Source organism: Solanum dulcamara, chromosome 7, assembly GCF_947179165.1.
Source record: "Solanum dulcamara chromosome 7, daSolDulc1.2, whole genome shotgun sequence".
Lineage (NCBI taxonomy): Eukaryota > Viridiplantae > Streptophyta > Magnoliopsida > Solanales > Solanaceae > Solanum > Solanum dulcamara.
The window spans coordinates 50,621,516-50,636,576 of NC_077243.1; the positions used below are offsets into that span (position 1 = coordinate 50,621,516).

Below are 15,061 nucleotides of genomic sequence, written 5' to 3' on the forward strand. Positions count from 1 at the left end.
GAAAAAACTCAAAAATCAAACTAAATATTATCGATTTTTAAAAATGTAAAACCAAATCAAACCAAACCAAATAAAAAATTGATTTATTTGATCGATTTGATTTGGTTTTTCGATTTGGATCGATTTTTACCCAAACCGTAAACACCCCTAGCTACAAGTAACATTCTTACCAAATACCAACTCTAACTATAATTGAACTTATAAATCAGTTATACTAATTTTCAGCAGCAAGTCACAAATCTATATTTCTCGACTTTTTTTCCCTTTTCCTTTTATATCTTTGCGATATTGGAGCCAACCAGGGGTGTTCGAACAAGACCAAAAAATCGATCCAAACCGATAAATCAAGTCAAACCAATTTAATAAACTGAAAGCCGGCTTGGTTTGATTTGGTTTTAGATTTTTAAAAATCGATAACATTTGGTTTGATTTGGTGTTGCCCATAAAGAAAATCGAACTAAAACGAACCGAACCGATAAATATGTACATATTTAAAATATTATATATGTTTATCAAACTTTATCTATTTTTTAACTTCTTCATGATTTAGGACCTTTCCAAGAAAAAGTCTAGCCCATGTTCCTCAAGCCCATTTAGGTTTAAAGTAAAATAAAAAACCTTTATTGAATAGTTAGCATAAATAATTTTTTCCCTCATTAGATTTTCAGTTCCCTCTTATTTCCTCCCAAATCCTGTAGACCTCTATTTTGCTCTCAGTCTCTCACGATAACAATTGAGTGCAAGAAGCTTTAATCCCTGTAAGTCTGTAACTTTTTCTTCCCTTTACTTTTTTGGTTACTTTTTGTATGTTCCCTACTCTTTATTTGTGTAATTATTTTTGTGTCTTTGAAGTTTTACTTGAATGAATTGCTTCTCTAGTCTTTCATATTGTATGTGTTTTTTATTTTATTTCTCTGTTATTTTAGATTTTCTCCATTGATTTAGGTTTTTTCTGTTGATTTAGTTTTTATCTAATGATTTTGAATTTCTCTATTTATTTAGATTTTCGGATACTTTTTTTCAGATGGAAACTACAACTACTCAAAAAGAGGTGGAGCCAGTGGAGGTAACCAACAAAGTATCTCCAACTACTTTGCTGGAACCTGAGTTTGACGGTGATAAAACTCGTGATATTACTCCATTCATCGTAAAAAGCGGAAACAAACAACTATTTGCGACCCTGATCGTAGCCTTGTGAGTAGTGACATGAGAACATCCGGCGTTTGGAAATAATATACTGAATATCTTGATAAATGGGGTAAGAAAAGGGCGAAATATAACTACTATACTAGTAATTTTGCTTCTGAAAGTACGAATGAGACCTCAACGCTATGGAGACATTTAAATGAGGTTTGTCCTAATTTCCCTCTTAGAATTATTGACAGAAATCAATCAAGAATCAAGATAGTTAAAAAAGGGGAACAAGCATATAGTACATGTATTGTAGAAAAGGTTGTGATTAACGTCAGTGAGATTAGGAGAGTCATTGCTTAGTTTGTCATTATTAACGAACGACCTTTTAAAGTTGTTGAAGGGGAAGATTTTAGGATATTAATGGCAGTTGATTTGCCTAATTTTCAATTACCTTCTCGCTTGACTGTTGCTAGACAATGTTTGAAAATATATCAAGAAGAGAAAGAAAAGCTTAAAAAGCTTATTCATAATCAATGTGTATGTGTTACTAGTGATACGTGGACATCACTTCAAAATTCAACTTATATGGTTGTCACTGCCCATTGGATCGATGATGAGTGAAATCTGAAAAAGAAAATTTTCAACTTTTTCCAAACATCAGATCATAAGGGTGAAATAATTGCTAAGGGGATTGAGGCGTGCTTATTTGATTGAAAAATTGATAACATATTCACGGTGATCTTAGATAATACAACTGCTAATGATTCTGCAATTAAACACTTGAAGAGAAGAATTGAGGATTGGAAAGGAGGCATCTTAGAAAATGAGTTCTTACATGTTAGATGTAATGCTCATATTCTAAATTTGATCGTGAAAGAAGGACTCGGTGAACAAAATGAGTCTATTTCTCGGGTAAGAAATGCTATCAAATATGTTAAGTCCTCAGCTGGAAGGTTTGATTCCTTTAAATCATTTATCGAGAAGGTTAAGATTGACACTCATTGTCTTTTGACTTTAGATATTGAGACTAGGTGGAACTCCACATATATGATGCTAGATACAACTGTAAAATTTGTAAGGGCATTTTCAAGAATGTATGATGATGATCACAAGTACCTCAAGTATTGTTTAGAAACAAATAATGTGGGAGGGCATCCATCGATAGATGATTGAAAGAATGTTAAAGTTTTCATTAAGTTCCTTGAGATTTTCTATCAGGTAACTTTGAAATTCTTAGGAACTTCATATGTTACTTCCAATTCTTTCTTCCATGAGATCTTTAATCTTCAAAAGATAATTTTCAAATATGTTCGTAGTGAAGATTCTATTTTGAGTGGTACGGCTAAAAAGATGGAGCTTAAATTTAACAAATACTAGGTACTTTTGAAAGTATGAACAAGTTATTATTCATTGCTGTTGTTTTGGATCCTCGATACAAGTTGAAATATGTGGAATATCTGTTTAAAAACTCTTATGGTTGTTTGGTGGGAGCCAAAAAATTGAAAAAGGTGATGGATACTTTGAGTCTCTTTTACTACATGAGTTCTTTTTGTGGGACTCATACCGATAAAATTGGTGGTCAAACAAGCTTGAATGATGAAATTGATACCATGCATAGTGACGAGATGTGACAATCACAATGGGAGAAATATTTGGCAGATGAAGACAATACTAAAAATAAATCAGAACTTGAGAAGTACTTGGTAGATAATTTGAAAAATACTAAAGAGTTAGATATTTTGGCTTGGTGGAAAGTTTCTTCAGCTAGATATTCAATTATTTCTAGGATGGCAAGAGATGTTCTTTCTATTCCTATTTCTACTGTTACTTCTGAATCAGCTTTTAGCACCGGTGGTCAGATTCTTGACTCTTATCGAAGTTCTTTATCTCCAAAGACAGTAGAAGCTCTTTTTTGCACTCAATAATGGTTAAGATCAACTTTCAAAGAATGCAAGCTTGAAGATCTTTAAGAAGAAATTCAGAAACTTGAGATAGTTGAAAAAGATAAATTTACACATTTAACTCTTTATGAATATGTCTTCTATGTTTTAAAAAGTTTTAACGCCTACTTTGTTAAACTTTCTTCTTACTTTTTTCAGAATATGCTGGCACAACCTTGAGCATTGATTAGTTTGGATGTTGCAATTGAAATTCGTAGTGCAACTGTTTTGCTCTTTGATAGTTAATTTTTAGGTTTTTGCTGCTGCTTCACCTGAAGTACTTTTGGATTATGCTATTGACTTATTTTTTGTATTTAATCACATTTTTATACAAGCAATTAAGTGATCTTTCTCTGATGACAGTTGGGTATATGGTTCTTTTGTGTTGAATGTTGATCATTTGGAGGACTGTTTAAAGACCTTGTTATTATTCTCAACTTGATTAATGAAAAAGTAATGTATATAATTAACCTTTTATGGTCTAGCCTTCTTAATTTTGTTGTTGTGGAGGTTGTACTACTATGAAGTAGTTGCTATCTTCCTCACGGTAGAAATTTTGTAATTTCCTTCGAGACTATTTTTGCATATGTTGTTGTGCTGATCCGTACTTTCAGTTTTCTTTCAAATAGTTTCATCTTGGAGAAAGGTAAAGTAACAAGTTTTCTATTGGCCACGACTGGAATGCTTCAATTACTTCATGCAATAGTAAAAAATGATGCTTCTTGAAGGACTTCTTTTTGTTCTGGTGGTTCCTCTTCTCAGATTCGGTATCGAACTTGGACAGTCAAAATAAACTGTCATTTCTTTATTTTTGAAGTCATTTCCTTCGTGGACCGTAGGAGTTGAACAATCCACTAACTTATGGATTTATGTTGCTGATATTTTGCCCTTTTTAGAGCTTATCATTTTGACTTATATACTTTACAAGAACATCAGACATAGTTCCAGTCACGACATATTCAAGTTTGTTATTATTGGAATCATATTTGCTTCTCTCTTATAGCTCTAGCTTGGACTTTAGATGGTAACTTATTTAGCTTATATACTTTTCTTGTGTCTTCACTGTCTCTGAACGAGTTCAGGTATCTTTGAAGATTAATGACAGTTGTTTTGAAATTCTATTGATTTGCAGTATGAAGGTAGTAAATAAGTTTGTCAATTTTTTTGCATTATAAAATATATTATTTCAACCCGTAAAAAACCAATCAAACCGATAAAACCGATAAAATCAATAAAACCGAAACCGATAGAATTTATACTATAATGGTTTGATTTGAATATTAAAAAAAACTGCCTTAATTGGTTTGATTTAGTTTTAGCCAAAAACCGAGTCAAACCGGACCATGAACACCCTTAGGGCCAACTATCAAGTTTATAATTGTTTCAAAAAAATAATAATTAGTGATGCTATACGATATCTTTTTCAGATTCTATGCATCTTTAGTTAGGAACTCAGTAATCATTTTAATATTATAGTCAAGGCGGCTCAAATACATCAATGACCTAAAATTAGATATTAATTGGAGGCTTTAAAGTTTTATTTTTTATTTTTTATTTAAAGTTTATTCTTCTAATTTTTTAAGATGCAGAGTTGTTATATATTTAAAATTATTTTTGAGATGCAAAGTAATTCCTTTCTTTTGAGGAAAAGATTTACTTTTTCTATAAATAATACTACATCTATTTCAAACGTTTTATCGGATTTTGATTTGACACAAAATTTTAAAAAGTAATTTTTTTTTCAAATTTTATAATCTTAAACTAAAGATAGTATAACACCAAAATATCATTTAATCTAATGGTCTTAAACATGACCAAAAAAGAAGAAAGAAACATTTTTCTAGAAACGAACTACAAAAATAATTTTATTATTAAAAATAAAATAAAATGGGCTCCTTACATTTGTGGTCTAAAACAAATGCCTTATTTTCAAAGGCATTGAACCGGCCCTGATTATAGTACACAAATTACTTATACAATGGTTAATGTGAAAAAAAATATTATATGATGGTTCATAATTGTTATGTGTGTGAGAAATATTTTCAATGTAAGTGACACGATATAATATATAAGAGTAGAAATGAGAAAAACAATAATAATTAATACCTTGGTGGGTGTAATAAGTTTGGAATTATAAGCAGCTGAATAATCCAATATGGTCCACCTACTGAATCTGTATAGAGGCTTTGGAGGTCCCATACATGCCAACGCCTGCCTAACTTGTTCCCTTGGAGACGCTCCACTTTGATTTTCTTCTTCTTTTCCCCCTGTTAGTTGTAACCAATTACTTACTCTATAATTTTTTTTTTTTTTAAATAAGTAAATGCTTTACGCCTAACTATTAGATTAGGCCTAATTTAATATTGTTTAATAAATGCTTTACTCTGTCCACTTTACCTCTTTAGCATTTGAAGGTCCACGTATTGAATAAGAACGATAACTCTCTCATATAATATTTTTTGGTGAGACTTTTCTGTTTTTGAATAAAGATCTTTTTTTCTTCTCTAAAACTGAAATAAGAATTTTCTTTTATTTTGACTCACTGCTAAAAATCTTACAATAGAGGGAAAAAATTCTTATATACAAAATTCAATAATTTTAAAGTGAAAATTTTAGAATTTCTTCTGAAATACATATTAGATGCAGAAATTGTTGTTATGTAAAATGTTAATTTATTTGTGTGTTCTTTGTATTCTAAAATTATTAGGTTATTAAACTTTACTTATCCTGAAAAATTATTTATCCATGAACAAAAAAATGGATGGATTGGGTTGGTTCTTTATATATCAAATTTAATTATTTGTGTTGAGTTTTTAAATCTATAAACCAAATCAAATTAATAAAAGTCGGGGTTTTTAACCTCTGTTTGTTTTATATTCTCGGATTCTTGGGCTTTTTTCGGTAAACTCTTCATACAAACATATAATTAACTTGTGTATCAAATATATCCTTAGTCTTACCAAGATGCAACTATCTAATTAGGTGTTTCTTAAGAATATACCAGAAAATACGAGATGAGTGATGCCACTAAAATATTCAACAAAAATAAATAATAAAATTATATAAAATAAATATTGTAAATTAATAAGTAATAATGAAAACGATCATAATTTTAAAATACTAAGTCATGCGAAATTAAGTCTAATAAGTATTAATTAGATCATATATTTTAATTTGCTAAACCAATGTAATACTAAAGACATATATCCAAATTAAGTGTTTTGAAAATAAAAGTTAATAATCAAACTTAAGTGTTTTAAAAATAAAAGTTAATAATCAAAATTAAGTGTTAATGTTTCGTAAAGATGTGTTTATAAATATAAAAAAAAAGTAACTAGATTTTATCTAATACTAGGTATTCAAGATACATATTATTTTAAAGAAAATATAGTATTAAATAATTATAAATTTATAACTAATATTGTAAAAAATTATTGAATACATAGAGTTTGAAATAAATAATTATTAAATTAATTGATAAAAAAATTAATCTGAGTGCACATTTTGCAAGAACAACATTGAATTTATATTTGACAAAAATCAATATTTAGAATCATAATTTCAAAACAATGTTCAAATATTAAATAAAAAATTACCAATTGCAACACCATTGGTTATAAGCCAAGTTTGTCTACAACCTCATTCAACAAAAAAAACCAATTTTATGACATCACTCATTATAAACCAAGTTTGTAGATGACTCATTCTTTCTAATATTAGAATGTTTAATTTCAAAAATATAATAATAAATAGAATGATAATATAGCTACAAAATGTAGAAAACAAAATAAATAGGAAAACAATAAAATACGAGAAATTATATAAAAGCACCCGAAGTAAAATTGAAAAATGAAAAGTAAAGAAATAAGAAATAAAAAGTATAAGAAATAAGAAATAAAAAGTATAAAAGTTAACTAAATAGAAACTAAAAGTAAAACAAAAGATGAAAAAATAACCTTATAATTACATCATGTAATTATCATTAATTCTCAACTCTTTCTTTAGAATTGAAAAGTGTCCCCCTAAATTACGCACAATTAGATATTGATCAAGTAATTATTTTTTCGGGTAAATATGTTAAAATAGTGTAATTATATTTAAATTCAAGAGTTTAAAGTGTTTTTGAAGTGCTTGCCTTTTTAAAGAAAAAAAGATATAATTTCTTAGATGATTACTCAACTAAGAGTTCTTCCCTTAAAAAGTCACTCAACTTTCTTTTATAACAACAAAGTCACTCAATTAAGGATTTTCTATCAGAAACTTAATTTTCTATCAGAAAGTCACTCAACTCTTATTATAACCTCAAAGTCACTCAAGTATGCATATTTTATCTACAAAATCACCCAACATATTGGAGTTATAACCTAGTGGTTGTATCTTCACCCACTAAAAATGCAAGATTAATCCAAAAATGCGCCCCACACTTGTAAGTATATAAAAGAAAACAAGTAAAGGGAAATATCATAAACCTTCATAGTAGTGAAGAGGAACATAGAGAGGTGACTCTTGCAACTCAGCAAATGTAACAAGCTGCCAAATGAAACTATTTCTCGGTAAAATACACACTACTTGAGAATATATATATATATATATATATATATATATATATATATATATATATATATATATATATATATATATATATATATATATATATATATATATATATATATATATATATAGCTGAATATGAGATAAAATTAATGTACCTTGTGAATTAGGTTATTTCTCTTCAGAAAATAGAGCATAATGGATCCAAACACGGGCGTTTCCAACAACCATGCGAACACTTTTACTAGGAACCCGGCCATCCGAGGGGCTGCGTATAAATATATTATAAAATTATTAAATTTGTAATTTATAATGAGAACAATAACATATTCAATGTAGTCTCACATAACGGGTCTGGAAATGAAAGAATGTACGCATATCTTATAACTATCTTATAGGTGAGATAAAAAAACTGTTTTCAATAGAACCCCAACTCAAGACAAAAACAATCTAGAAAAAAGACATAATGAAAGTACAACAAATAATAGATAGTGACAAAAACAACAAATAATATTAATTATAACGAAAATTACAAAAATCGTATAATTTATCACGGGGAAAGGAAAAAAATCTTATAATTTATGACTGGAAAGAGAATTTTTTTATAATTTATATTTTCCTAGTTGAATTTTGAAAAATTTTACACGCTATAATCAATACAGAATAGGGAGGGTTTCACATCTATCAATTCAATTAAATAGATCGAGCAATTGCCACTGTTTAAAAATATTGAAATGAATGTCTTCCCACATTCTATGAGACTGATGCAACATAAATCAAAAGGAGTGTCCTACTCTTTTTATTTTTACAAAATGCAAATTGTCTAGGCACAAAGCTAAATAAGCCCACATTAAGTTCAGTTTTTGCTCCTTCTTTCTATTTTAGCCTACCCCATTTAAGAATTAAAAGACTTGGTAAATTTAATTAGTGCCAAAAAAATCTTCTTGGCGGAAAGTCAAAAAATCTACCACACAAAAAAATAGAATCTAATTAGATTAATTTAGGGGATAGAAAATACGAAATAGGGAATATGGATTCTTTCACATCTCTATTCCAACTCTGTCCTACATGTTTCCTTCATAAAGAGTGAAATCATTCCAATTGGATCCACCTTTGGATTTCATGCCGTCACCACATTGGGTTTATCTTTTTTAAATTTTTTTCTCTCGCCAAGCATAAATTCAAGTTCTATAATAAAATAAGAATACCACACAAAACAACTGAAAATCCTAGAGTCCTATCAGTAACACAATACCTTCCCTGACCAAGTTTGATGGGGGAATCAACTCCAAAAAAAGGAAAACGATAGGCGTGTACATAGTTCGAGTTGATTCAAATTTTTTAAGTATCAAATCAAATCAAATCAATTGTGTCGTGTTTCTAAAATGTAAATCAAACACCGTATTATTTTTTAACTAGCTAACAAACATTAGTATTACTTATGCAGAATTTAATACATACATAATTCACCTTTTAATCAGCTACCAAACAATCCCGTATTGGTTATATAGATTTTCAAATCGCAAATCAAACGTCTTATTAATTTTATACATGAATACTTTAATTTTTAACTAGCTATCAAACGTTGTATAATTTAAACAAAAATTAATACATAGATAAACCTGTTTATTAGTTACCTCAGTACCAAAATTGAATAATGAAAAAGGAAAATTAAATTAAGTTAAACAACCCTCTCCAACAATTATGATCAATCAACCATATTTTATGGCCGTTGCTTTTTCATTAAATGCTGAAACGTATACACTATACACCTTTCACCTCCAGGTTTTCCCCCATCATATCTTTACTTGCATAAAGTTTTTCATTTCCGTCTTTTCCGCAACGGATTTTAATTAAGGGGATTAAAATATATGAAAAAGTAATTAATATATGAAGAACATTCAATATTTATATATAATTTTAATCTTATATATATTATAATTTTTCAATGAAATAAATTCATCTAATGATCAACTTTCAAAAAATTTTAGTTTCAAAATAAGGATGTTTCTAATGTAACAAAATTAAACCATAAAAACATGATTCATCCTATTTATTAACTCAATCTATTTTGATCTGTCCAATTCAACTCATCAATCTCTAATAGTCATAATAAAAAAAATTATTTTAATTAAGAAATCAAATAAAGAAATTTAAACATGGTAAAAGTTGAAGATTGAGTTTTAGCCAATTGTTTGGCTTATTTTGGTGCAACTCATCTCCATATAAATAACCTTTAGGTGAATTAATAACTCAGCCGTTTCTTAACTCCATCTAAATCCAACCCAATCCGTTCATTTAATATGCGATAAGATCCTATACTTTGTGAATCAAAATCCAGCTACAAAGCTAGGAAAATCTTTAGAAAATAAAACTGTATACAAAATCATCCAAAAGTTTTTTAAAAAATTTCTCTTCTTGTATTTATCAGTCAGTTATGATTTTTTTTATATCTGGCAAGATTTTAATTCTAACATTTTTTTAGTTTTCCCCTTAACATTTTTATATGATTGTTGAACTCATCTCAAAAGAGAAAAATGAATGGAGAAGAGAAAAAGGAAAAGAAAACAATAACTAAGATGAACCTTTGACGTTGGCTTGGAGATAAAATTCATTACTATTGGGACCAACATCAACATCCTCAGCATCTCTGTAAATCTCTCCTATAGTCTTCAAAAATCCCATTTTTGCCTTCAATTTCTGTTGGAACAACAATTTGAGAGAGAGTGGGTGGAAGTTGGAGAAGAAAAAGACATGGGGTGTTATATAGCAAGTTTTAATTTATGGGACAAAGAACAAGTGAAGTTACGTTGCCCATGCAAATTTCTTTCTTCTATAAAAGTAAATATATAATAAATATAGGGATGTTTCTGTAGTTTTCTCTATAACGGGGATCTTTGTAAAAAAAAGAAATTAAGGGAGGGTCTATTCCAGTTCCAAGACAAACAATTGTTTGACATTTTCTAAGCAGAAGCGTTACAAACACTGACTAATTTGTCATTTTCCATTTCTCTTCTCATTCTTACTCTCTTTTTCTTAAAACGAAAAATGATCAAAATTACTCTTCAACTATTCAAAATAAATCAAATATACTCTTTAATTATTTTTTGGGTTCAAAACTTTTCCTCTTCCATTTAACGGAATAAAATGTGGCACTCAATGTGTAAATTATAATACCAGACGTCCACCTATGAACACCCACCCCACCCATTAAAAATCCAGCATACCTAATAATCCTAATTTCATCCTTACTCCATTCACTTCTCCAATTTACACATTGAATGCCACTTCTTATTCCATTAAAAGTAAGGGTAGAAGTGATCCAATAATTAAATGAGAGGGATAATTTTAAGCCCAAAAATAATTGAAGGATATATTTGGTCTATTTCAAATAGTTGAAGAGTAGTTTTAATCCTTTTCTGTTATTAAAACAACAAACAATATTAGTAGTACATCGCAGGTCAAGTGGCGCACTCATTAACCATAGCTAATTAAGAATGCCACAAGAATTATTCACCTTTTTCCTACCATTTTTTTCACTTTATTTAAAAATCAATGTTTAATTATGAAAATTTTTAAAAACACTTACAATTTTGTGTTTTTTCACTTTCATGATATTTTTTCTCTTTCAAATTGCATCCTATATTTTTTATTTATGACCCTATTTGTATCATTCCATTCGACAACCCCACTCATTTTTCTTTTGGACAAGCTGTTGCATGCTCTACTAACTGTTACCCAATTTTTTCAACTTCATTGAAAAAACTTTGACACTCTTCAGGAGTTGATCAGTGTAGAAAAATATAATAAGGTTAGAGTTAACGAATATTACTTTTATATATTGCAAAAAATAATAAAGAATAGAGTTAACAAATATGATTTGGATAGAGGAAGAAAAAATAAGGATGACAAATTCGGGTAAATTATTAAAGTTGAGTAGTTTGTGTCACGACTCTAGTCTACACCCTAGTCGAGACACGATACTCAAACTAACCTTTGACACTAGCATATCTAAGCATATTATATGAAAACTAAAGCAGAAGCTGAAACATAAGCAAATGAATATAGCGGGTTTAACATTGGTATAGATGAAGAAATAAAAGACAATCCATGAATTGAATACTAATGTCAAAAATGCACCTCTAGGGTTCAGGATGAGAGAAATAAGTCTGCTGGGACATGGTCTTCAGCTACCAATAATGAATAACTGAACTAAAGCAATGCTACTAACTATCAACTAATCCATAAAGTCCTCGAATGAGGAGGACTCACAAACCGCTGACTGGAATACTGCAACCTGACTAGCCACGAGTCTGAGGACAGGCGCCTGAATCTACATCATGAAAGGATGTAACACAAAGAAGATCAGTATGTGAAATGTATAGAGTATAAGATAGTAATGGTGAAATGTATAGAGTATGTAAGATGACACTAAAGATAATCGTAACAGGTGACAACGTATAATGAGAATAAAAGAAGTTTTAATAATCGTAATCAAAATGAAATGACCGAAAAGACATTATGAAATCAGTGCACAAATATCATTTCAGAATATGCTTTAAAATACATATATATGAGTCTATATGATAGCTCTGCATTAAACAAGTGTATACCACGCCATATATGAAAGATCAAAATGATAAATTAAAAGTGTAACATAAAAATACATTTACGGGGGAGTTTTTTATGACTAACATACACGTTGTGAGCTCATGATGTCCAACTTATAATTCTAGTTGGAAGGGTTGCCCTATACCTTGCCAGGGTATAAAACCTATTATAATGAACCTTCAGGTCATTTTTGTGTTTTTTTTCATCGTATAGGGTGTTCCTATAGAGACTCTAAGTCATTCATGACTTGTTGGCACTGTCTGTTCGATTGCTTGGCTGTTCATTTGGTTTTTATGCAAGTTTTTATGTTTTTGAGTTTTTCCAACTTGAACGGTTGACTTTGGTCAAAAGTTCAGGAAGACAGCTTCAAAATGGAATTTTGACGGTCCTGTTAGCTTTATACAATGGAATTTGATCTAGAATGACCCTTCGTGTGCTTTTTGAGGCTTCCAGGCTATTCCAAACTCTCTTGTGGATTTTGAATAAAATGACGCTTGGTGTGAGATACACTTTTTTTCAAGACGACCTCGAATAGAAATTTCAACTGCATTATTGAGTCTGAAATGTCAATTTTTTGGGGTAACATATATCATTTGCGTCCATAGGGTTCCAAATGAATTCTGAGTACCCCGTCGGAGAGTTTTTGGACTTGGCCAAATTTTTTGGTGCCTAGTGCTTGTGCCACCACTTAAGAGGCCCTGACATTGCTTTAGCGGTTCTCACTTAAGCAGCCAAGGGCTCATTTAATCCGGTAGAGCCACCTCAAGGCTAACCGCTTAAGCAACCCTGTCCTTCTCTTTTGCGGCCATCACTTAGGCTTGTTGCTTAAGTGAACCTGGCCTCACTTTAATTTTGACCGCTTTAGTAGCTAGAGGCTCACTTTATCGAGGTCCGTCCCTTTAATTCCAACTGCTTTAATGATATTATGGACGCTTTTGCGGCGTTTAGGTCTATTAAGATCCATTTTTGGGGTCCTTTTCTCAAAGTTTGGAGATTTGAATTGAAATTTTTTAAGCTTGTTACTTGGTGTTTATTTCTTTCTGTTGCGGGAAATTATTGGAGAGTTGTGTGGGAGTTATTGGGGAGGGGTTGCAGTATCGTTACAAAGGTTATTCCTTGCTTTTTTAACCTCTATTGACATCTAATGGTGATCTTGATGTTGGACTTCTTGAATGTTTAATTGTGGGATGTTCCGAGTCCGAATTATGTTCCATTGTGGGATACAAGTTCGGGGAGCTAATTAGGACCCTTTGATAGCGTCAATTCCAAAATTTTTGGCGTTGGTCCCACAACCCCATTTTAGAATCCAAAATTAGTCTGTCTCCATTTTAAGTGATTTTGATGTCAAGAAGCCCGTATTAATATCATGAAACTATTTTTGATAGTGTGTCATCGTTCAGAGGCCCTTCGAAAGGGAAAAACACCAGAATCGTAATTTTGGAGCGCGCACGATCTACTTTGAGGTAGACTATGACTTCCCTTGCTCTAGATTGGGCTCGAGAATGTGAATTCATGTTGATTAGTTGGAATTTGGGTTGGTTAGTTAGTTGATCATGCTAGTTACCTAGAATTCATATTTTAGGCTTATTTCGGGTATTTTTGGGAACTTGTTGGTATGTTGTTCTCCATTGTTGATCATTCTTACCATGTGGTGTGCCTTACTATTTGATTATTATTGGTATTGAAGAATCTTTGGCCTTATTCTAGGTGTATACTAGTTCTTTCCTTAGACTTGTGTATTTCTGACTGATAGGCCTTAGATTTGCTCTGACGTCATTTCAATTGACTTAACTCCCTCTAGATTGATGTACCAGACATGAGTCTAATAGCATGAGCCTTATTTAGGCAGTAACTCAGCTTCAATAAACTTTTTCATGCCCTGAGTCTACACCCTAGGTGTGGTTGGGACTCAAAAATATTGCTGGTCCCAAGTGAATCCTTGGCCTGCCTAACTATTCAGTGGGAGACTTAATCTCATATACAATAGTTTAACAAGATGGGAATGCAAAGTGTAAAAATATCACTTCTCAAATATAAGTCTAAAATACTCTAAAATATATGAAATGAATAAACTTTTAAAACATCAATAATGAAATACTGGACTGACTCTCCACACTCTCTTTGAAGCCTCTAAAATACTATAGATAGGAATCAAAAAATGCCCACGGCTACCTCAAAAGAACTAATAATATAGAATAAATGAACTAAAGAAAAGAGTTCCTCCGAAAGCAAGGAGGTCTCATCAAAAGCTGGAGAAACATGATCTTTAATAATGTGCATGTTGAGGATCTTTAACACCTATACCTGCATCATAAACTGATGCAGCATCGAAAGACGTCAATACTTGGAATGTATGATATGTAAAATAGATGAAGGAAATATACTCATAGAATATTAACTGAAATAAAGGCTGGTATAACTGACTGAAAGTAAATCATGCAAGTGTAATGAAAACTTCAAAACTTTACAATAAAAATATGACCATAGATGCAACTCATAAAAACATACTTTTTCTCTTCTTAGAGAGTTTCTCTAACCAACAACCATTACTATGATCCTCATGATGATACAATGTACTGCTCACGTTGCCAGATCCTTCCATTACCTTACCGGGATAAGGGATACAAATTTAACTCATGGATCCATATAGAAGTTCTTATCAGGCCGAACCAATGACACAGACCTATCCTACATTGGCTACATAGTTTACGAGGTTTGAGTTATCTAAACTCTTATCCAGATTGGTGCTCAATACTACTCCCAAAATCATGCATTAGTGTCATATATTAATGTGAGTAAAATACTCAAAATATATCTCTTTAAGT

The 15,061-nt window shown here is 30.6% G+C and overlaps 1 protein-coding gene across 5 annotated transcripts in view; it reads right to left on the bottom strand.

Moving 5' to 3' along the window:
- Window positions 1–10,439, bottom strand: part of LOC129894134 (fatty acid amide hydrolase-like) — a 76,455-nt gene extending 66,016 nt beyond the window's left edge. For 3 of the 5 annotated variants that reach the window (XM_055969669.1, XM_055969671.1, XM_055969672.1), the window contains exons 1-4: window positions 10,211–10,438; window positions 7,784–7,893; window positions 7,544–7,604; window positions 5,181–5,341 (exon numbers count right to left, since the gene is read on the bottom strand). In XM_055969669.1, the coding sequence (XP_055825644.1) occupies window positions 5,181–5,341; window positions 7,544–7,604; window positions 7,784–7,893; window positions 10,211–10,310 (432 nt within the window). In that variant the 5' untranslated portion in view covers window positions 10,311–10,438. Of the gene's footprint in view, window positions 1–5,180; window positions 5,342–7,543; window positions 7,605–7,783; window positions 7,894–10,210 lie in introns of those variants that run through there. The other 2 variants (XM_055969670.1, XM_055969673.1) reach the window with 2 other exon arrangements.
- Between the last annotated feature and the right edge of the window lie 4,622 nt (window positions 10,440–15,061).